Source organism: Ovis aries, chromosome 23 (assembly GCF_016772045.2).
Source record: "Ovis aries strain OAR_USU_Benz2616 breed Rambouillet chromosome 23, ARS-UI_Ramb_v3.0, whole genome shotgun sequence".
NCBI classification, from domain to species: domain Eukaryota; kingdom Metazoa; phylum Chordata; class Mammalia; order Artiodactyla; family Bovidae; genus Ovis; species Ovis aries.
In genome coordinates, this window is record NC_056076.1 from 4,157,931 (window position 1) to 4,180,691 (window position 22,761).

At 50.6% G+C, this 22,761-nt stretch overlaps 1 protein-coding gene and 1 long non-coding RNA gene across 9 annotated transcripts in view; one reads left to right on the plus strand and one right to left on the minus strand.

The window, feature by feature from the left end:
- Positions 1-595, plus strand: part of LOC132658511 (uncharacterized) — a 12,997-nt gene extending 12,402 nt beyond the window's left edge. Inside the window, exon 2 of the long non-coding RNA XR_009598256.1 lies at positions 257-595. This is a non-coding gene — a long non-coding RNA (uncharacterized LOC132658511). The remainder of the gene's footprint in view (positions 1-256) is intronic.
- Positions 1-22,403, minus strand: part of CNDP1 (carnosine dipeptidase 1) — a 23,751-nt gene extending 1,348 nt beyond the window's left edge. For 2 of the 8 annotated variants that reach the window (XM_060405561.1, XM_042239172.2), the window contains exons 1-10: positions 22,211-22,403; positions 18,460-18,585; positions 16,793-16,942; positions 15,174-15,336; positions 14,439-14,527; positions 11,355-11,555; positions 10,090-10,174; positions 5,779-5,939; positions 4,378-4,542; positions 2,740-2,845 (exon numbers count right to left, since the gene is read on the minus strand). In XM_060405561.1, the coding sequence (XP_060261544.1) occupies positions 2,740-2,845; positions 4,378-4,542; positions 5,779-5,939; positions 10,090-10,174; positions 11,355-11,555; positions 14,439-14,527; positions 15,174-15,336; positions 16,793-16,942; positions 18,460-18,543 (1,204 nt within the window). In that variant the 5' untranslated portion in view covers positions 18,544-18,585; positions 22,211-22,403. Of the gene's footprint in view, positions 1-2,703; positions 2,846-4,377; positions 4,543-5,778; positions 5,940-10,089; positions 10,175-11,354; positions 11,556-14,438; positions 14,528-15,173; positions 15,337-16,792; positions 16,943-18,459; positions 18,586-22,210 lie in introns of all 8 variants that reach the window. The other 6 variants (XM_042239171.2, XM_042239170.2, XM_060405564.1 and 3 more) reach the window with 3 other exon arrangements.
- Positions 22,404-22,761: the final 358 nt, after the last annotated feature.

Below are 22,761 nucleotides of genomic sequence, written 5' to 3' on the forward strand. Positions count from 1 at the left end.
CAGCCCAAAAGAAACAAATGGTAAAAAAAAATTTTAATGTATTTTTAGGTTTTTATTTTGAACTAATTTTATACTTACAGAGAAGTTGCAAAAATTAGTACCAAGTTCCCATATATCCTTTCCTTTTCCTAATGTTAACATACAACCACTGTACAGTTATCAACAATAGGAAATTAACATTGGGGTAACATTGTTATTAATAGCTAGACTCAGGCCTGAAGGGAATTTTATCACGTTTCCCCTTTTTTCGTTCCAGGATTGAGCCCAGACTCCCACAGTGCATTCTGTCATCACTTCAGAGTCCCCTCTGGCTTGTGACAGATTTGTACCTCTCTTTGCCTTCCATGAACCGGATCCTCTTGTAGAGTGCTAATCGGTTGTTGTGTAAAGCGTCCTCCCAATTAACTTTGTCTGATGCTCTTTGTCCAATGCTTTCTCATGATCGGAAGTCATGCATTTTTAGCAGGAGTACCATGAGATGGTGTACCCACTTTTATGGTTGCTCCATGAATTAACTAATGGGAAAGTGGGACTTCTTTTGTTTTTATTTCTATTTTTAATCAACATATAAATAAATAGCTGTACTCAACTATTACCTGAAATTCTCAGTATTTGTGTACTCAACTTTCAAGGTACTCCAGGAAATAGTATTAATGGATATCCTAAGGTCTAGAAAGCGGAGAAGGCGATGGCACCCCAGCCCAGTACTCTTGCCTGGAAAATCCCATGGACGGAGGGGCCTAGTAGGCTGCAGTCCATGGGGTCGCAAAGAGTCGGACATGACTGAGCGACTTCACTTTCACTTTTCACTGTCATGCATTGGAGAAGGAAATGGCAACCCACTCCAGTCTTCTTGCCTGGAGAATCCCAGGGATGGCGGAGCCTGGTGGGCTGCCATCTATGGGGTTGCACAGAGTCAGACACGACTGAAGTGACTTAGCAGCAGCAGCAAGGTCTAGAAAGAGATGAGTTCAGACCTTCCAGGCTAGAGGACAAGTTGCTGATGACACAGCAGGAATGAAAAACGAAGCAAAATCACAGAAGAGAATCTGCCCCAGGACTTCCTTATCCACAGAGCAAGGTGAATAAAGGCAGTGGACGTGGTTAGCAGAATGGTCCAGAACATAGAAGGCCCTAAGCTGCATAAGCTTCCCTGCAAGAGTAGGTCAGGCCTTGACATTTCAATCACATGCCTCTCTTCAGTGGCAGTTCCTTTATCTTCCTAACCCTTCCTCCTTTTCACTCGGCAGTGGGGAAGATTATGTAGCTCTAAGTCTTGGACTTGTCCTGTGACGGTTAATGTCTGTGTCCCTGGAGTGACCATCCTGGTAGAGAGTGAGGGCACCAAGGAGGTCTGGACCCCAAGTTCCAGCTCGCCATCATTAGGGGCGTGCCCCAAGGCCCCTCTGTATATAAACAAGTGTCAGTGTCTTCCTGTCTCACATTTGGACAGACCCCCAAGGCCGCCCTGCCTTTAGGAGAGCCCCCCATTTTGTAATTGTTGGCAATGTCCCACTCCTGTTGAAAAAAGGCTGGCTATTCCTTCTCCCCTGGCAGCCAGGGCCCAGACATGTGTCCCCTGCTCACCACTCATGGGATCCTATGAATATGAAAGTCAAAAGAGGTGCCATGGAGGAAATTACAAATAAGGGTACTCCCCATTTCTGGAGAAGGGCTGCTGGTTTTAGATACAGATGGGCTGGAATTGAGTTTCTCTTGTGTTTTGTGATTTTGTACAAGGAGCTCATATCCAGGAAGCTGCTTCACTGGAAGCTCATGTTCCTGCCTTGGGGCTGTTTGCTCCAGCCAGGCAGTCCAGCAAGGGCTTTGGAAGAACAAGACCATACATGGTGGGAATTAGAGACCCAAACTCATTCGAAGATGGGTCCATGGTTAAACATTCTAATGGGGGGACCCTGTGTTCACCCAAAACCCAAGCAAGGAGGGTCAAGCTTACACATATACACACCCCTCTAGGGTGAGCCTGGCTCCTGGAGAATGCCCTGCCTTATGTAGAAGGTCTCATTTTCTGCTTCTTGATGCCCTAAGACCATTAATACCCAAAGCGCCCTGTGACCAGGAAGAGCAAATTCCCACAGGGCAATCTGGTGTCAGCTTGCTCATTCCACTAAATCTTAGCTGCTTCATGTTTAATCCCAGAGGATTTCCTTTACTCTCATGCAGCTTCAGCTGTGCCTTTAAAAGGATGTTTTGAAATATTAGTCATCATTTCCTGGGTCAGGAAGATCTCTTGGAAAAGGAAATGGCAACCCATTCCAGTATTCTTGCCTGGAGAATCCCATGGACAGAGGAGCCTGGTGGGCTGTAGTCCATGGGGTCGCAAACAGTCAGACATGACTGAGTGGCTAACTCTTTCCACACTCCCATCATTTCTATGAGCACTGGAGGTTTTCAAGTCCATCATTTTCCCCAAAATTCAAGTCTCCTAGTGAGCTTAAATGCTGGCTTTTCCACTAATAGCTGGGTGCCCTTCAGCAAATTACCTTGTCTCTTTGGGCCTTCTTTGTAAAATGGGGAAGGTAATAGGGAAGATTCACGATACAGAGCATTGTGCATGCTAGTACAGCCCGTAGGAAAAGGACGATGACACTGAGGCTTTACTCTCACCTGCCTTGTCCACTGCTCCCCCAGGCACCAACTCCCCCACGGTAAACTGGCAACTCAAAATATCTTAAGCCCAACCTGTTCTGATGGCTCTTTTTGCTGCGAGATACTGACGGTCGCTGATATTTGCGATCCACGGGTGCAGTCCCAGCGCCATGGAAACAGTCATCTGGTTGGAGCTGTTTCTTTTGGAGAATATGTATTCAAGATGCTGCTTCACCTGAAAGGTAACATTTTCAGGTGTAAGAGAAACCTTCAAGTAATTCTCATACCATGAATGCACAGTCATCTCTCATCAGGAAACTAATTAAACCTCAACCCAACAAATTTGAGTATTTTGGGCTTTGCCTGAGTTCTTCCAGAGGGCCGGCCTGGAGTGAGCAGGCTCTCCAGGACTGGAGGGTGAGTGGGGGGCTTCATCCAATGGGAGCAACACTGGGTCTCACTCCCCTTCCTCCCCTAGACTCTCCAAGCCCAGCCCTGCCCCAACCTATCCTCTGCACAATGTCTGCTAGCATCTAGTTATTTGGAATTTTGTTAGTTATGAAACATAATACAAGTATAACTTCATCTGATGACTGATGCCCTCTTTGGACTTATCAGTACCTTCATGACTATTTGGGGAACATCATGAATTTGGAAATTTCCCAGAAGTGAGAGCAGTTCTGAGCTAAGCTGTGAAGGAGCCTTGTCATCAGTGCCCTTCTCTTCCCTCGGCTCTGTTAGCTGCTACTAGGGAAATCCTCCGAGAGTAACTTCAGACTCTGAAATAGCCCTTCCAGGGAACTCCCGGGGGTCCAGGGGTTGGGTCTCCATGCTCTCACTGCTGAGCGCCCGGGTTCAATCTCTGGTCAGGGAACTGGGATCCCACAGACCATGTGATGCGGCAAAAATAAAACAGAACAAAAACTCCTTCCACTCTTGGCTTCAGCAGATGTCAGTGGACACCTGTCATGTGGCAGGAACCATTCTAGGTGTTGGGTCAGCACCCAGGTGGTCACAGCTGTGAGCAAAAGCAGAATGGCCCTGCCCTCCTGGAATCTATATGTTGTAGAAAAAGGGACAGTAAGTCCACAAAGAAAGGGAGAGGGGAGGAGGGAAGAGGGAGGAGGGGAGGGAGGAGGGGGAGGGAGGAGGGAGAGGGAGGAGGGGAGGGAGGAGGGAGGAGGGAAGAGGGGGGAGGAGGAGGGAAGAAGGGGAGGGAGGGAGTGTGTGGATGCAATCAACAATAAAAGGGAGACGACATGGGGACAGAAAGGGATGGGATGAGGTGTTTCCTGAGCGCATTTATTCAGAGTCTACTTTCCATTTAACTTGAGCGAACTGACACTTGGTGGATAATTTAGACACTGAACTCCCGCCAGATAGCATTGTCATTAAAATGGCTGCGTTCAGAGAGTGGATTTCAGACAAACTGATGACTGCGGCTGCGGGTTTTTCCGGCTCAATCCAGCCGCAGGCAGTTAGCTGCTCCATCTGGATGGAAAACCAATCTTGCCTTCAAGTCTACCATTTAATCTTAAAATTTCCCATCACTCCAACACCAAATGGTCACTTATCTGACTACTGTAATTGCTTATAATTGAGCAGAGAGATTTTCACCAAACTAAAATTTCTATCAGTTTCTTGACATTTGTTCCAGTCCCTTTTCTATTGGGAAAAAGTATGATACTTCAGTGCTAACAACTGAACTGCCCCCTACAGTGTGGTGTGCAGCACTCGGACGCAGTGCAGAACCAGGCACGCGGTTACCTGGGCCTCCACCACAGACATATCCATGTGAGGGACTAGACGGATGGAGAATTTTCCTATGACTCGGCCAGGAATGACTGTTTTGGCTCCAGGCTCATGAAACGCACCCTCAATCCCATGGATAGAAAGAGATGGGTACCTCCATAGGTGCATTAGAAGTTCCTCCTATGAGATAAAATTATTTATTACAGAGAAGAATGTTTCATTAAAACCCAGCTGAGTGGTATCACTTGTGTCACCAGTTTCTGTACGTCTGTGACACCGCTCATGACAAGCTAATTATCACCTCCTACTGAGACGGGTCTGGACGACGGTACCGGTGGACTTCCCCAAGGACCCAAGACCTGCCTGAGCCGCTTCCGCTGACCACAGCCCCTCATCACGCCAGCTCTGAAGTTAGCAGTTAAAACGGGGGTTCAATTATAAATTTCTGTCCCCAGCCATTCCAGTGATAACTTGTGTGCTAGCTGCATTTTGTTTTGACAGAAGCCGTCAAAGAAATCTGCAGACATTTGAGCCAGTGGCCCCCAGAGAGCCAGTCTGAGCGAACAGATACACTTCCTGATAATAAACTCCTCACTTCTGTTCAGGGTCCCTCCCTCCCCTGGAGGCTTCTCCTCAGGAACCAGCCAGAGTGGCCCATCACTGGAGGGGCGGGCGAGTTTTTGTTTCTTAAAAGGAAGAGAAGCAGAAGGAAAAGCAAAGAAATCTAAATTGGCCAGTGTGTGCATGCTCAGTCACTTCAATCGTGTCCGACTCTTTGTGACCCTACAGCTACTCTGTCTGTGGGATTCTCCAGACGAGAATACTGGAATGGGTTGCCATTCCCTCCTCCAGGGGATCTTCCTGACCCAGAGATAGGATCTATGTCTCTTATCTCTCCTGCAGCGGCAGGCAGGTTCTTTACCACTAGCACCATCTGGGAAGCCCAGATTTGCCAGTAGCTAATGCTTTTGGCTCTGGGCTCATTTACCACACTGAGGCAGTGATGGAGAATTTACGGATTAAACCCTAAAGCTCTAGTTTTGTCTTTTTAAAAATAAATTTTATAAAAGAACACTTAGGGATCTTGGAACTGAAATAATCTCAGCCTATCTCAATCTCTAAATAGACAGGAAGCTCAGCTCACTGGCTGAGGCTGGCATGGGCTTGAGTCTCATAAACCAACTGGAAACACAGGGCCGTGAGTCAGGCCACCCAAGGCCCATGCCGGATGGACCCCAGGAAAAGGGCTGGCTGATCTTGACCCTGGGATGGGACCCCGAAAGGGAAACCTGCCCTCATGAGCACGTGCTCCCAGCTCTTAGATGTGCAGAACAGCAGCGCATGGCAAACCAGGCGCTGGGAAAGCACAGGTTCTCAGCATTCCTCTTTCAGATTACCCATCGAGGAGTGACCTACCTTGGTGTCAAACAGGAACCTCTTAACCTGGCTGCTGTTCCGGTACTCCTCCACGTCCAGGTCGATGTCCGCATACACCCTCTTCTCCTCTTCTGTAACAGGAGCCACGTGCTCATAGATCCCAGGGACCAGGATGCGGCCAGACGCGTCCACCAGGCTGCCTATGAGAGACACACAGGGGCAGAGGCGGGGGCAGTTGCAGATGTGCGGGGTCCTGGCCCTGGAGAGGAGCCTAAGGATGGACGTGATTGTTTCCGGCCTATTAATCTGCTTCACCAGAGCCCCATAGCTCATAAGGTAAAAATTGTAATGCAGGTACCATTAAAGAACAAATATTCATTATAAAGAAGAAATTAAAGACCATATTTTATAATATACATTCATTATAAACAAATACAACCATAACTGCTCTTCAGGGATGTACTTGTAGATGCTGTGTGCTTATCCGCCCCGCTAGGGTCCTGAGTTATGAATTCCCCTCGTTTAGCCTAATAAGGGGTATCACATGTCAAATAAAAGATGCAAACTCATTAGTAAAATTCAAGTCAAAAATAAGTTGGCAATGTGTGGCAAAACCAATACAGTATTGTAAAGTAAAATAAAATAAAAATAAATAAATAAATAAAATAAGTTGGGCACTGACAGACTGGGGCTGGCTGTAACTGACTCACAATCAGCCTCTGTCATCTCTTGCTCCTTGGAAGAAAAGCTACGACCAACCTAGGCAGCATATTAAAAAGCAGAGACATTACTTTGCCCACAAACGTCCATCTAGTCAAAAGCTATGGTTTTTCCAGTAGTCATGTATGGATGTGAGAGTTAGACAATAAAGAACCTGAGAACTGAAGAATTGATGCTTTTAAGCTGTGGTGTTGGAGAAGACTCTTGAGAGTCCCTTGGACTGCAAGGAGATCCAACCAGTCCATCCTAAAGAAGATCAGTCCTGAATATTCACTGGAAGGACTGATACTGAAGCTGAAACTCCAATGCTTTGGCCACCTGATGAGAAGAACTGACCCACTGGAAAAGACCCTGATGCTGGGAAAGATTGAAGGTGGGAGGAGAAGGGGACGGCAGAGGATGGGATGGTCGGATGGCATCACCAACTCAATGGACATGAGTTTGAGTAAGCTGGACATAAGTTTGAGTTGGTGATGGACAGGGAGGCCTGTCGTGCTGCAGTCTATGAGTCGGACACCAACTGAGCAACTGAACCGAATTTCTGTCACCCCACTGAAAACAACACAAAACTTAAAAGCCCCCCCCCCAGTGACACAGTCACTGAGTCTTTAGCATCACTGAACCTAAACTTCTGCTGCCTGGCCCATCTTCGAGGACAGAGGTGAATGGCAGACAGACCTGCTGGCAACCCAGCTGGAAAGACACAGGTAGGAAACCAGCAGTGGGACCACCTGGGCCAGCCTGTGGGGCCAGCCGAGGCAGGCAGCACAGTCAGTGATGAGAACGGACATGTGTATCTGAAACGCCAAGGGCAGCAGAGGCCAGGATGCCCAGGGTCCGGGTCACGGTGCCCATTTAGCCAGACCTCACCCCTGAGAGGGGCAGGGGTGATTCAAACAGACATCTGAGACCCGAGGCTGTCATCTGAGCAGCTCACCACTTCCTCCAGCAGAAATGCCCCAGGGCCCAGTCCTGTAAATCTCTGTTTTCTCAGGATGGAAGTGGCCTTCCCCATGCCAGCTGGGGGGAGTGAGTATCTGATTTGTTTCAAAAACAAAGTGAAAGCATGTGCTTTTCATCCTGTTCATGACCCTGGTGGGACTTTTCCTAGCAGAGACTATGCCCTGGCAGGGCTGAATGGAGTTCCATGTCTGGGTGAAACCACAGTCTACCAGGATGTGGTGAGGCAATAGTGCCTGGGGCGGGTGGGGGGAACTTCTAAATGCAGTCCCAAAGACGTAGGGATGCCACACTTTCTGTGCAGGGAGGCAGTGGAGGATGAGTCTGATAAAACAGAGATTATTTTATCACCCCCTACCCTGCAAAACAAAAATATTAAGTTGTATGCTATCTGAATTCTTCTGGAAACAATTTAAACACTTTAAAGAAAAATGGCTCGCTATTTTCTGTCTGAAGCCATCAAGCATGGAAAATACTGGCCAAGAGTTACACTGCAGGAAAACTAGAAGGCCTTAAAAAATATATGATAGATGAATAGGCAGACAGAAGAGAGGGCACAGACAATAGATGGATCTCACTATTTCACTGGGTAATGAAGCGGCAGGATGCACGAGGATAAAGTGACACTAAAGACTGGGGGCGACCGCCCAGCAGGTCTGCCGGAGGGCTGGTGGTTCCCTGGGGGAGGCCCCAGGCCACTGGGACGTGAGCGTGCAGGGCTGAGGTAGCGCTGTGTCAAGGCGCGAAAAGGAGGGGTCTTTGCTGATTGATCCCCAGGGTGCATGCGTGCCAGGTGGCTTCAGTCCTGTCCAACTCTTTGTGACCCCAGGGACTGTAGCCCTCCAGGCTCCTCTGTCCATGGGACTCTCCAGGCAAGAATACTGGAATGCTTTCTGGCAATTTTCCCAAAGGGGCTTGTTGTGAAATTTGCACAAAGTCAATCTTTATCCAGGTGAGAAGGATCCAGATGTTGTGGGGTCTGAAGCTTGTCTAACCTGAGAACCTCTCTTTAAAAAAAGAAGCAAATTATGACTTGAATTGATGCTTTTGAACTGTGAGGTTGGAGAAGACTCTTGAGAGTCTCCTTGAAAGGAGATCAAACCAGTCAATCCTAAAGGAAATCAACCCTGAATATTTGCTGGAAGGACTGATGCTGAAGTTGAACCTCCAATACTTTTGCTACCTGATGTGAAGAACTGACTCATTTGAAAAGACCCTGATGCTGGGAAAGATTGAAGGTCAAGGTAGAAGGGGACAACAGAGGATGAGATGGTTGGATGGCATTACTGACTCAAGGGACATGAGTTTGAGCGAACTCTGGGAGATAGTGAAGGACTGGGAAGCCTGGCGTGCTGCAGCCCATGGGGTCACAAACAGTTGGATATGACTGAGCGACTGAACAACAAGTTATACAGCACGTGCAGAGTCCCTACCAGGAGGGTGCAAGCCACCCTGCAGATGTAGCTTCCTTCAGCTCCACGATCCACCTGACTGCTGGGCTGTCCAGGTGTAGGTGAGAGCTACAGGTGAGTCAGGTGGGTGAGCTGGCTCCCTGGACACAGACACACACACAATTACATTCACCTGCATCCACCAGGCCCACCACCGGAGAAGTTAGGGATGAGGGGTGGGGGACAGCGAGCAAACTTGTTAGGGGAAACTCTGAAACCGCCCACCCTGGCCAGGCACCATAGTAACCATCTGCATGAGTTGTTTTATGACAGGAGGTGCTGGTAAGGAATGCAGAATTAGCAAGCCACCACCAACCAGAAGAATTACAGGAAAGGTCAAAAGGAGGTGCCACTCATCCTACCAACCCCCCAGGATCCTCCTCGCTGGCATCCACCTTGGCTGAGTGATGCCTGTGCCACCAAGAAGGACCCTGAGCCAGAGTGATTGGCCAGAGAGCACCCAGAAACGAATCCCATCACCATAAAACCCAGGACAGCGAGCCACATGGCAGAGCAGTCCTCCTGGGCCTCTTCTCCTGCCGCTGTCTACCCGGGGGCCCTTCCCAGTGAAGTCTCTTGCTCTGCCAGCACGTGTGTCTCCTCAGACAATTCATTTCCAAGTGTTAGCCAAGAGCCGCTCTTGGGCCCTGGAAGGGCTCCCCAGTGCTGCAACAGACTCACTGGTGTCCCTGGGGACCCGCAGGACGGAAGCCAAGAGGTGTGGGTAGACTGGGCACCGGCCCTGGATGCTTTTCCAGAAGGGTCTGTCCACTACTGTCCCCGAGGATGGCCAGATGTGTTGCGACACCCAGTAAATGAAAAGGGGGTAGTTTGAGAGAGGGTTTCAATCCATGGAAATAAATAACATGGGCTTAATAAGCCTCAGGAGTTTTAGGTTTTCCTCTGAAAGTGAAAGTTGATCAGTCATGTCTGACTCTTTGCTACCCCATGGACTATACAGTCCATTGAATTCTCCAGGCCAGAATACTGGAGTGGGTAGCCTTTCCCTTCTCCAGGGGACCTTCCCAACCCAGGAATCAAACCGGGGTCTCTGGCATTGCAGGCGGATTCTTTACCAGCTGAGCCATCAGGGAAGCCCCAGGTTTCCCTCTGCTCCGCCCTTATTCTGGGCTGGTGTGAACCGAGCAGGAGACGGCTGAGTCCAACAGAACCACGTGAGCAGATTCCTTGAGGCTTAAAAAGTGAAAGAGGACGTTACCAAGAAGAGCGACCAGATCTGCCATGGGTTCGTTGAGGATCCCACCAAAGGTCCCCGAGTGGAAATCTTGATCCCGGCATTTCACCTGTAAGACAGTCAAAAAGAGCAGCTCCCGCCACGGCCGCTCGACGACAGCCCTCCCCTGGTGCCAGACCCACCCAGGCGGCCCTCAGGACTCAGGAGGGTCAGCTGACACCCCCGCCGCGTTTCTCACACACGACAGGGGGCTTCATGTCCCACTGGCTCCCCTGAAACTGGTGTTGGCCCCCAGCCTCGCCTCCAGCAGTGCTGGGTCGCAGCCACCAGCCCCCCGGCCCACGGCGAAGTTCATGGAGCTGTGTCCCTCTTGTTTCACCCCGTCTCTTACTCAGCCCTCCTTCCAGAGAAATTCTCCAAGAAACTGCCTTCTGCTTGTTCTCTCTTGCCCGCAGGACCCGTCTCCTTGTCTCTTCTAATAATCGCTTTTCCGCCTGCTCACCCGGATGTGAGCCTGGAGCCTCCTTCCTCTGCATGTGGAGTGAGACCCAAATGGCTCCTTCACAGGCTCCACGCGCTCAGTGCTCATCCCTCGAGGTCTGACCTTGGACCCACCCACAAGACCTAAGGCTTCTGTCTCTTTGGTACTCAACACTTCGGCGTGCTCCCAGCTGCTGAACTGGAGGAGGTCTGGAAGGGAATATCTTCTACAGATACCTCCCACAGCTGCCGTTTCCAGGAGGGCTGCAGACCTGTGACTCCATCCCCTTCACATGACCTTGGCCTTCTCCTGTGCACACAGTGTCCAACCAGCTCCCAATTTCTAATGAGTTTGGGTTTTTGTTGTTGTGTTGTTTTTTTAATCGTTTTCAGCTCCTTCCCTCTCAGCCTTCCTGCCCAGCTGGCCCTCCCCTGCCCTGCCATCTCACGGCACTGTCAGATGAATCCTTCACTTGCTCACTTAAGCCCTCTGCCTCCTCAGGCAGCAATGCTAACAAAGCATTTGGGTTGGTAGTGCTCCTCCGGGAACCCACGCTCTTATCCCTCCTTCTGGCCCCAGCATCTCTCCTGCATGCCCCTGGCCACAAACCCCTCTGCCTCCTCACTCCAGAAACGTGCACAAAGCACATGCATTCACTACTGGGGGGCTTCATGGACTCCCCCCAATCCCAAGACCCCGTGGTCCCCCCACACTGGGTCAAGCACCCAGGTCAGCGTCTGCTCCGCCCTCCCACCAGGATCCCAGTGTGGACACCCCCACCTCCCTCACAGCCACGGTCGGCAGGCACCTCTACGGTGAAGTAGCTGTTCCCCCGCGTCCCGTAGATGAGCGCAGGCTTCCTCTGGCTAATCCACAGATTGTCCGAAATCACGATGCAGTCCACACTCGAGAAGAACCCAGACTTTTCTTTCCGGACAAGTTCCTCCAGGGCTAGAGACCCGGCCTCCTCCATCCCTTCGATGAGGAATTTGATGTTCACCGGGAGATCCTAAAATAACAATGGGGCAAATTATGCTGCAGGAAAGAGTGGACCCCTTGCCCTTCACCTTTTGAAAACCCAGGACGTGTTTGTGTGTACCATAAATACGCTGCACTGTTACACACGTTCCCACAAACCTGTTTACAATGAGGCAGTTTTAACTCAGGTTGTGAGCAAGCCAAGGTAAAGGGCAATGAGGCAGGAAACTCGTGTTGGGGACCACGGATCTGGGAAGGGCGTTCCTAAAGAAAAGGCCGTGTCCACGGCACAGGGTTCTGCTCAGCCCTGCAAAGGGGCCCTACCCTTCCTCTCCCCAAGAGCACTTTTTCCAGGAAGGTTACTCCATTCCAGGTCTCTTTTCTGTCCTCATAATTCTGAGCATGATAAATGAGAGCTCTTTCCTTTGAAAGGCTATCTAATGTTTAAGCCTCAGGATAATTTTTATTTCAAGTATCTGTTATTTTTCAGCTATGAGCTCAATCTGCCTTTTAACTTATTCAAAGGCTTTGATCTCGCAGCAAAATGGAACTTGAGGTTTTCTCTAGTTAATGTTAGGGCGCCTTTAAAATTTTTACAATGTGCCTTTCCCCCATTTGGTTTTGATCTTTTTGTGTCTTTATAATGTATAACTTCATATCTTTGAGAGCCACGTGGATAGGAGAGGTCAATGACTTTTCCTGGAACACAAGGCGAAATGGGGGGCGGTGGGGGTTGAAAAGTGATTCAGTGCAGATAAGGCAGCCCAAACATACTAATTAGTTCTGATGAGTGAGACTGACTCGCCCCAGATGAACAAAGGCAGGATGAGTGGGGGATTATGTATGAGAAAGTAAGTGACCTTGGGTCACTCAGTTGGTTAAGGGGATTTGGGGATAAAGATTCGCTCAGTGCATTCCCTGAATATATTTCTAGGTGTCTTAGGAAGTCAAGCTAAAGTTCTGAAATTTTAATATTTGAAAGCTCTTTATTAACATTTAACTAGAAAACAATTGCTAAGGAGCAGTTGAAAAGCCTTGGAATTTTCTGGCAAAATGTGATTAATAAAATACAAGCCAGTAGCTATTAAGTGTCAGAGAAGGATGTGAGACCAGCATCCAGGGCTCTCTGCTCTGTCCCTTGACCCCCACGGGACCGAGGACTAGCCATGTCACCTCTCGAGCGACAGCCGCTTCTCTATGTGAGGCGGGTATTAATACTCGCCCTGCCTCTTGGTAAGATGAGCCAGAGAGGTTGCGTACATGTAAGTGCGCTGAACAAGACAGGACGGGGATGGGAGGGAACCAGGAAGCAAGAAGCCAGCGCTCAAAAAGGGCCTGGTACCAGAGAAACTTTATACATGTAACTTGACTTAATACACTCAACAGGCGTGGAGGTGGAAATGGTCAACCTTAGATCACAGATGAGGAAAGTGAAGCTTGGAGAGATGAACTGACTTGTCTAAGGGCCATGAGGACTTCATATGTTTTGTTTGTGATTATGTAAGTTTCAGAACTGAAATTTAAAAAGCAAAGTAGCTTTTTACCTTCACACAGGCAGGGTGAATGGAGGATTATGTATTATGTAGGCAGCGCTTCCCAGGTGGCACTAGTGGTAAAGAACACTCCTGCCAATGCAGGAGACATAAAAGACTTGGGTTCAGTCCCTGGGTCAGCAGGATCCCCTGGAGGAGGGCATGGCAACCCACTGCAGGATTCTTGCCTGGAGAATCCCATGGACAGAGGAGCCTGGAAGCTACAGTCCCAGGAGTCAGACACAACTGAAGTAACTTAGCACTCATGCATAGAAACTTATAAGTATTGTTTTCCTCTTCTTAAAGAAGAAGAACAGAAAAAGAGAGGAGGAAACTGGTGAGGAAGGAAGGAAAGATAAAGAGACTAAGAAAGCAGAGAACTGAAGAGAAAGAAAGAAACCAAGGGCTTATTTAGAGGAGTGCATTAACAACAGGTCAACAGGGCCCGGCCAGAAAAATGTCCTGATTCATTAAGCGTGTCTTCCTCAGTGAGATAAAGCAGTCAAGTGGGGAGCACTTAAACCTTCTCTTCTGCTTCTTCTCATGAGAGAGAGTCTCTGGCATCCGATGAAATCACTTCCAGTAAAAAACAGAAGCAAAGCCAGGGCCTGCTCAATGGACAGGATTTGGGAGAAGCAGCATCAAGGATCTCAGCCTCGGGCATGGTTGGGCCGTACTTGCCTTGTGTTTCTCCTGTAGACACAGTGCCCAGAGATGGACCCCCACCCCAGTACCCCCCAGATAGGACCGCCCACCATCGCCATAGCCACTGTCACCACCATCACCATCATCTCCATCCTCATCAGCACCATCACCATCACCGTAACTGTCGTCATCAGCATCACCATCATCTCCATCACCACCATCACCATCATCTCCGTCACCATCACCACCATCACCCATCATTACTGCCGTCATCAGCGTCACCATCGTCTCCATCACCACCATCACCATCACCATCATCTCCATCACCATCGCCACCATCACCATCGTCTCCATCACCATCGCCACCATCACCATCACCATCACCATCAACATTACTGTCATCATCAGCATCAACGTCATCTCCATCACCACCATCACCCATCATTACTGTCGTCATCAGCATCACCATCATCTCCATCACCATCACCACCATCACCATCATCTCCATCACCACCATCACCCATCATTACTGTCGTCATCAGCATCACCATCATCTCATCACCATCACCACCATCACCCATCATCTCCATCACCACCATCAGCATCACCATCATCTCCATCACCACCATCACCCATCCTTACTGTCGTCATCAGCATCACCATCGTCTCCATCACCATCGTCTCCGTCACCATCACTGTCGTCACCATCCTCACTCCCACGTGCAGCCAGCACCTACCTCGCCCAGGGCCTTGAATGTGCTCACCGCGTTGATCCATGCTAAAACAGGTCCTTTGTTGTCTGTTGTTCCTCGGCCATAAAGTTTTCCTTTAAAAGTGGGGGAAGAATTTTCAGAAAAGCATGGATGCCTCTGCCAGGTTGAGTGAATCAAAAACAAAAGTAGATTTGCAGATAATTGTTTGAATCGGGTTCTCTCTTTTTCTAGGCAGCAGTCTTGCTCTGAACTCACAAAGTATTATTTCTTATATACAAATAGTACGCTAGTCAACAAATGGAAGCTAATTGAAAATATACAGAGCCCTTTGGCCTTAATAGTAGTTACCTATTTTTATCCAAATTCATTGAAAAAGGCCCAAGGATTTGTTGCAAAATATCAGGTAACACAGGGTTTCACTCTGAGATTTTACAATTAGCAGGGGAAAGGAAAAAGGTACACAGGTGTCTCCATTAATCTTTCTTCTTCTTGTCTTTATAAAGCATAATTACATTTGATGTTTTTAAAAAAGAAAGTATGTGAAATCCAAGAACTCCCATCCTGGGGACTTAATTCACCTAGGGGCACAAAAGCTCATAGTTTCTTTCATAAATGAAAGAAAATCAGCTTCGTTGAACCAACTGGCAAACCATGAGTGCTGCGTTCTGTCCAGTCCTCACAACCACAGGTAAAACCTGGAACCTGAGGCAGAGCTGCATCGCAAAGCCTTAAGCTCTGGGAGCGACCCTTTGCACTGACCGTCCACCTCCGTCAGCGTGTACGGGTCCGTGAGCCACCCGTCCTCCTGTCTGGCAGGCTGCACATCCAGGTGGCCGTAGAAGCACACGGTGGGCTTCTTGGGGTCACGGCCCAGTTCAGCCAGGAGGATGGGAGGTACTGGGAGGGTCTGACTATCAGGCAGCTGCAGAAGGAAAAGGGGTGGTTCAAAAAATGTGACTATTCAGTTCTTCCAGAAAATTCAAAGACACGGCACTAGGAGTCTGTTTCTACCCCCTGGTCCCTGGAGAGCCCCATCATCTTCATCTGACTCTTACGGATGTACCACAAGGCACTTCTAATGAAAACATCATGAGAAGTAAAGTCCTTCCTCAGATACACACTGACAAAGAGTAAACTCAACTGAACATGTTCTTCCATAAGAGAGCTTGCCCAGTGGCTCGGCTGTAAAAGAATCAGCCTGCAATTTTGCAGCTGCAGGAGACACAGGCGTGATCCCTGGGTTGGGAAGGTCCCCCAGAGGAGGAAATGGCAACCCACTCCAGTATTCATGCCTGGAGAATCCCACGGACAGAGGAGCCTGGCAGGCTACAGTCCATGCGGTCACAAAGAGTCACACACGACTGAGTGACTGAGCACACTCTTCAGTCTGAACCCAGACTCCACCAGCTCCAAGCAGGCAGACACAGTCCTGGAGACCAGTCTTTGCACACACATCAGCGCTGAAGCAGCAGACATTGGGAGGTTCGAGTAAAGGTCCATGTGTCCCCGTGTGAGTGTGTGTGTGTGTGTGAGACAGTGTGTGTGTGATTGTGTATGTGTGTGAGTGTGTGTGCGTGTGAGACAGTGTGTGTGTGAGAGAGACAGTGTGTGTGTGATTGTGTCTGTGTGTGAGTGTGTGTGCGTGTGAGACAGTGTGTGTGTGTGTGAGACAGTGTGTGTGTGTGTGAGACAGTGCGTGTGTGATTGTGTGTGTGTGTGTGCATGTGAGACAGTGTGTGTGTGTGACAGTGTGTGTGTGTGTGTGCGAGACAGTGTGTGTGTACATGACTGTGTATGTGTGTGAGTGTGTGAGAGTATATGTGAGTGTATGTGAGTGTGTGTGAGACAGTGAGTGTGTGTGTGTCAGTGTATGTGTGTGTGTGTGTGAGTGTGTGAGTGTGTGTGTGAGACTGTGTGTGTGAGTGTGTGTGTCTCTGTGTCAGTTGTGTCCGACTCTGTGATCTCACGGACTGTAGCCCACCAAGCTCTCCTGTCCATGGGATTCTTCACACAAGTCCTTGTCTGGAGCGGTCGCCATGCCCCCCTCCAGGGACCTGCCCCCGAGGGGCAGCAGTGAGCCTTGATTCTGAGAGGTCGGGTCTTTTAAGGAGGCATTTGCGCTTAAGGGAGAGGGCCCTTGGGAGAAACGCAAAGCACGTGAAGGCCGTGAACAGCACAGGTGAGGGGCTTTCACGCACCCCCTTCACCTGCCCCATCTCCCCCTCGGTCTGGCAAGACAGGAAGTCAGGGCCACAGCCTCACTGCGAGTGGAGACGACGGGGCGGGCGGGGGGACTGAGGAGCCCAGGGAAGCCCCGTCCTGGCCCGGGAAGGGGAGCCTGGCGGAGGCGGGAGGCGGGGAGGAGGGGGCACCAGCACCTGCTGAAAGCCCGCGTCCACCGAGGCCACGCGGGCTCCCAGGCCCCGGAGCCGGTCTGCGGCCAGGCCCACCATGCGGAGCAGCTCTCGTCGCAGGCGGGGCGCCGGCTGCACCGAGTCGCTCTCGACGGCCACCCACTCCTTCAGCGTCTGGGAGCAAAGGCGACAGGTGGTTAGCGTGGGGGGGTCATTATGTCTGCTCCCCTGGGGCACACCTCGCAGGAGCCCGGGGCCCCTCTTCTGACCTGGAGACCCAGCTGGAGGTGAGAACAGGAGCCCGGGGGAAGGACGGATGGGGGAGCCTACCTCTAAAGCCCGGACCTGGGCCCCCAGGCCTCAGCCCCCACGGAAGGGCCGCCCCATCCCCCGGCAGGCTTCTGAACTGAGAGCCTCTGGCCACCCGCTCGAGGACTCGGCTTCCCACGAACACCCCTTGTGGGTCACTGCCTCACCTCTCTCTTCTCTCCCCACTACTAATTCCAGCCTATACTGGACAATACCCCAGTAAAGTTGTGAAAACCCAACAGGCATTTTCTTTCTTTTTTATTTTTAATATAAATTTATTTATTTTAATTGGAGGTTAATTACTTCACAATACTGTATTGGTTCTGCCATACATCAACGCCCCCACGAGGAAAGAGCCCATGAAGGCCCAGCTCAGGGCCAGCAGTCTGGAGATTCTAGTGCTCAAGTATGAACACGGGGGTTCAGTCTGTTTGCACAATAATATTCCTGACGTGGGCTGGTTGGGCCAGTGGAGCAGACACAGTGCTGGGAGCTCAGAGTATTCCTGGTGGTGGAGGCGGGTGGGGTGTGCGGGGGGGGGGGGGGGGGGTAGGAGAGGCAGCAGGAGAGGGGTGTGCCAGGTGGGACGGTGGGTACAGTGCCCCCCAACCCCCATGACTTTCTGCTCCCCAGGCCTCCCTCACCCCCGTGGTCCCTGCTCACCATGTCTCCCCCCCACACACATGCCCACACCACGTGCAGACGGCCACGTGTCATGATGAAGCAGAGAATCGTAAAGGAGGCAGTAAAGTACAGAGTGAACGTGGGCTACCACGCAGACAGCCTTGCCACAAGCTTGGCAGGACTCTGTCTGGACTTACAGCTGCTGTAGCAGCTGGTGATGTAACGGGGACATTTCTGGCAGGTTTGTGGGTGGAGAGGACCTTGGCGAGGGACCCTCTGAAGGGGAGGGGAGGATGGGCCATCTGATGATGGTCCAGGGTAAACAGGGACTCACCAGAGCTTCCTGGTCATCCCTGAATGGACATACCTAGAGCAGACGTGCTGGGAATGCCCCCTTTTAGGAGGAATGGCCAGGAGGGATCTCTTACCTAAATCTAACACACATTGAATATTTTAATTCAATGAGGAGCCATATGCATTTTAAATAGAATCAAGTTGTCAGGAAAAGAATGAGATGGTTAGATAGCATCACTGACTCAATGGACATGAACTTGAGCAAACTCCCAGAGATAGTGGAGAACAGGGAAGCCTGGCAGGCTATACAGTTCATGGGGTCACAAAGAATCGGACGCGACCTAGTGACTGAACAGCAAGTTGTCAGGAAAAAAGAAAAAAAAAAAAAAGAATCCACACCTCCCAGCAAGTTCTCCCAGCTTCCCAAAGTGCGCTGAGAGTTCGGTGCATGTCAGGCCTCTCACCTGCACAAACTCATCTTGATGGAGGTCAATGTACTGGAAGACTTTCTCCAGCGGCCCAGGGGGCGGGCTGGACGCGGAGAACATGCCTCCCACCAGCAGCAGCAGGAAACCGAGGAGAGACTCCGCCTGCGAGTGGGCGACATCGGGGGACCATTTAAATTAAGGACCAGGTTTAGGACTCTCCCTCTCTCAAATACTTCCATAAAGTTAATGTTATCCGACACAGCTGCTGTCCTTCTTTTGAACTGAAATAACACAAGGGAGTAGAACAGGAGATGTATTTTTGCTACATCTTTTCACAAACACTTCCTTTGCAATGCTAGAGAATTTTAATAAGACAGAAACCAAGTTAACTTGTCTTTAAGCAACGTTCTGTTCTTTCCCTGATACAATCTTCTGGGGCTTCCTGCAGGTGGCGCTAGTGGTAAAGAACCTGCCTGCCAATGCCGAAGACGTAAGAGACACACAGGGGGTTTGATCCCTGGATCCGGAAGACCCCCTGGAGGAGCGCATGGCAACCCACTCCAGTATTCTTGCCTGGAGAATCCCATGGACAGAGGAGCCTGGCGGGCTGCAGTCCGTGGGGTCGCCAAGAGTCAGACAACACAGATCAGTTTCCTACATCCCAGGTGTCAAGGGCAGTGTCAAGGGCAGTGTTTATAGGAGAGAAAGGTGTGAGTTAATGATATTAATTTGAAAATGAAACATCAATAAAATTTCTTTGGGTAATCACCAAAGAAATCTTTGGTAATCTTTCACTTTACTAGAATATTTTGTAAGGACTGACTAAAATCCTGTGCAGTGTTGTAGGGCTTCGTGCCATCCACTCCTGAGGTCAGAATACTCTAAGAAGAAGTTTTACAAGATTTGAGCTGATAAATAACATGGCAGGACTGGCAAGCATGTAGGCACTGCTGGCCACGGTCTCTGCCTGGGAGCCCCTGACCCACGGTTTTGCAGCTGGGTCTCTTCCTTCCTTTGTCTGAGACCCCATTACCTCCTCCCACCCTACCTGTGAGCCCTTTCTGGTCTTCCTTCTACCCCTACAGAAGATTGCAGGCTGGGGGCAGAGCAGGAAAAACAAACAAACAAACAAACAAAAACAGGTCCAGAACTGAGTAGAGCTTCCAGGTTGAAAACTAAGCTAATTGTCTTCCTCCTCTTCCTTCTGGATTGGTTCTGTACCATTTTGAAATAGATTTTATTTTTCAGAAACATCTTAGGTTCAGGCTGCTTCTCCCCTTGGCCTCTGATTCCAGGCGAGTGAAGGTGAGGACTTGAGTCTGGAAGATAAATAACTGCTGCTGCTGCTGCTGCTAAGTCGTTTCAGTCGTGTCTGACTCTGTGCGACCCCATAGACAGTAGCCCACCAGGCTCCCCCATTCCTGGGATTCTCCAGGCAAGAACACTGGAGTGGGTTGCCATTTCCTTCTCCAATACTACAACTCAATAATAAAAGACAAACTAACCTAATTTTTAAAATGGGCAAAATATTTGAATAGATACTTCTCCAAAGAGAATACACAAACGGCCCACTAGCTTGTGAAAACATGCTTGACATCACTGCCACCAGGGATCTCAGATCTAACCACAATGAGGCAACAATTCACACCACTCAGGATAGTTAAAACCAACAAGTCAGATGACCACAAGGGCTGGCGAGGGTGTAGAGAAACCAGAAGCCTCATGCATGGCTGGTGGGGATGTAAGATGGCACACGTGCGTTGGGAACCAGTCTGGCTGTTCCTTCAGTGGTTCAACAGAGCCACCATACGACCCAGCAGTTCCACTCCTAGGCAAGCGCCCAGGATGGATGAAGACACACATCTGCCTGAAAACCTGTACATGTTCGCTGCAGCACTGTTTGTATTGGTCAAAGGTGGAGAGAAAAACCCAAATGACCAGCAATGAATGACTGTACAGACCAAATGTGGTAGAGACACTCCATGGACTATTACTCAGCCATGAAGACAAATGAGGTTTTGACATGTGCTACAAGATGCGTGAACTGGAAGAAACAAAAGGCTACACTTTGTATTTATCCAATTACATGAAATGTCCAGAATAGGTCAATAGGGAGACAAGAGTAGGCTGGTGGCGGCCTAGGGCTGGGAGGACTGGGGGTGGGGGTGGGATGGGGGGAATGGGCTATGCCTGCTGGGCTGGGGGGTCTTCTCCAGTGATGAGAATGCTCTGAAGTTGACTGTGACAGTGACTGATCAGTCCTGAACTGACTGAAGGCCACTGACTGCACACTGTGAATGGGCAGAATGCGAGGGAAATGAGTCATATTGCAATACAGTTGTCATCAGGATAATACTCATAAACATAAGCACCCACGCCACAACAGAAATGCATTACTGAGTATGAGAAATGTGTACAGACGGAGCCGGGGAGAGGGGCCAATGGGTGTCGCGGCGAGCTGAGCTTCTCCGCGGGCGGACGGCGCGCTTGGCCCGGCAGACGGCGCCGCCGAGCCGCGGCCTCGCCTGCTCTGCTCCCAGCTCACCCGACGCGAGCGAGCGTCCCGGCGGCTGGGGGTCCCGCGTCGGGGGCGGGCAGAGCCTGGAGCCGGGGCTGCGGGGACCCGCCGCGGCGGGACGGGGAGAACCGGGAGGCCAGCTTTTACAGCTGAGCCATCTAAATGAACTGATGAACTGTTATTTTTGTTTTTCATCCAATTTCCATTACAAAAAAGTATTTGTTGCTCCTCTCTAGTGAAATGTGAAAGGAAAATCTGAAAAGGAAAAGGAAGCCACGGGAGAGGACGGAAAGCCTCGGCGGTGACGCCCAGAGCACTTGCAGAGGGAGGGGCGCCGAGGACTGGCTTGTTCCCCAGACCGGGTCCTGCGCGCAGGGCCTGCACCGCCGCACCCTCACCCGGGCGTTTTTTCCTGTCGTCTGCCTTCTCCATTTCCGTTTGCCTCCCCTCTCCATTCGCCATCAGGCCCGCGGGGGCCGGCTCTGGGCGCTCATCCTGCCTTTAGGACCCCGGGTGAATCTCTCCTCCTGAGCCTCGTGTCATAGTCATGCTTGACCTGAGCGAGTCACTCACAAAACCCTGGGCCTGAGAGAGGGCACCCCTGGCCTGGCCTTGGAGGGAAGGAGTCCCTGGAGAGGAAAAGTTGCAGGCGGGGGTCCAGGAGCCGAGCCAGATGCCCAGGTCATAGTGTCCTCCGGGCAGGGCGGCCCTGGGCTGCTTTGGAGGCTCCTGGGAATTCCAGCTGGGTGTTCTGAGATGAGACCTGGAGTTCCCGGTGCCCATGGGCTGCGTCCATTTAAACGTAAGGACTTCTGACTTCTTGAAGTACCCGCCACACCTCTGCGGTGACCATCCTTCACCCATCAACCGAGCTTCACTTCCTCAAAGCCTGGCCCCACCATGGACACAGGCCTGGAGGGTCTCTGCTCTAGCCTGCCTCCCGTCAAGAACAGGGGAGAAAGTTAGATGAGCTGTGTGCTTAGCAGACAGTGGCCTTGGAATGCCCCTGGGCTGCCTCAACCAATGACGCTTCTCTATCTCCTGCCAGAAAACAGCAGGCATTTCACGAGGAGGCTGGGTTGTCCTTAGCTTCTCGTGTTGAGCGGCATGAAGAACAGAAAATGAAAGCATTCTTGCCTCCCACCCCACACAGCCAGGGACCAAGAGTGGGTCCCCTGAGTACACACGACGGCCCATCAGACAAGCCCTTTTCTGTCCGTAAGCAATTTTAGTGCCAGGGTCCACCTGGATGCCCAGAATGCTACTTACCAAGGCTTTCAGAGTCCCACGTGATGGCTTACAGCTGTTTCTCTACCTGTGTCAGCTTTGATGAATTTTATGATATAGAAAAAATCAGCCTAGTTGAATCTCATCATGAGAGGATTAAAAAATAAAAATTCCAAACCAAAAAAGCCGGCTTTGCTGGATTCTGTTCATTCCCCTGCAGGCTCTGAACTGAGCCAAGCACTCCTGCAGAGATGAGCCAGTTCAGCAAGCCTGTGAGGGCGGGGCTTTCAGGGGGCAGCCTGGGCACGGCCCTGGGCCAAGGAGCAGTTTCAAGGAGCCGGCCTCCCCAGGAAGCCCCAGGAACCGCCAGTTTCTCCTCCTTCTCGTGGGCTTGGATGGGTGAGCCTCACCTCAGAGGAGAGCTTGCTGTTGGTGTTCAGTCGCTCAGTCGTGTCTGGCTCTTTGCGACCCCGTGGACTCCAGCACGCCAGGCTTCCCTGTCCTTCACCGTATCCTGCAGTTTGCTCAAACCCATGTCCATCATGTCAGTGATGCCATCCAACCATCTCATCCTCTGTCGTCTCCTTCTCCTC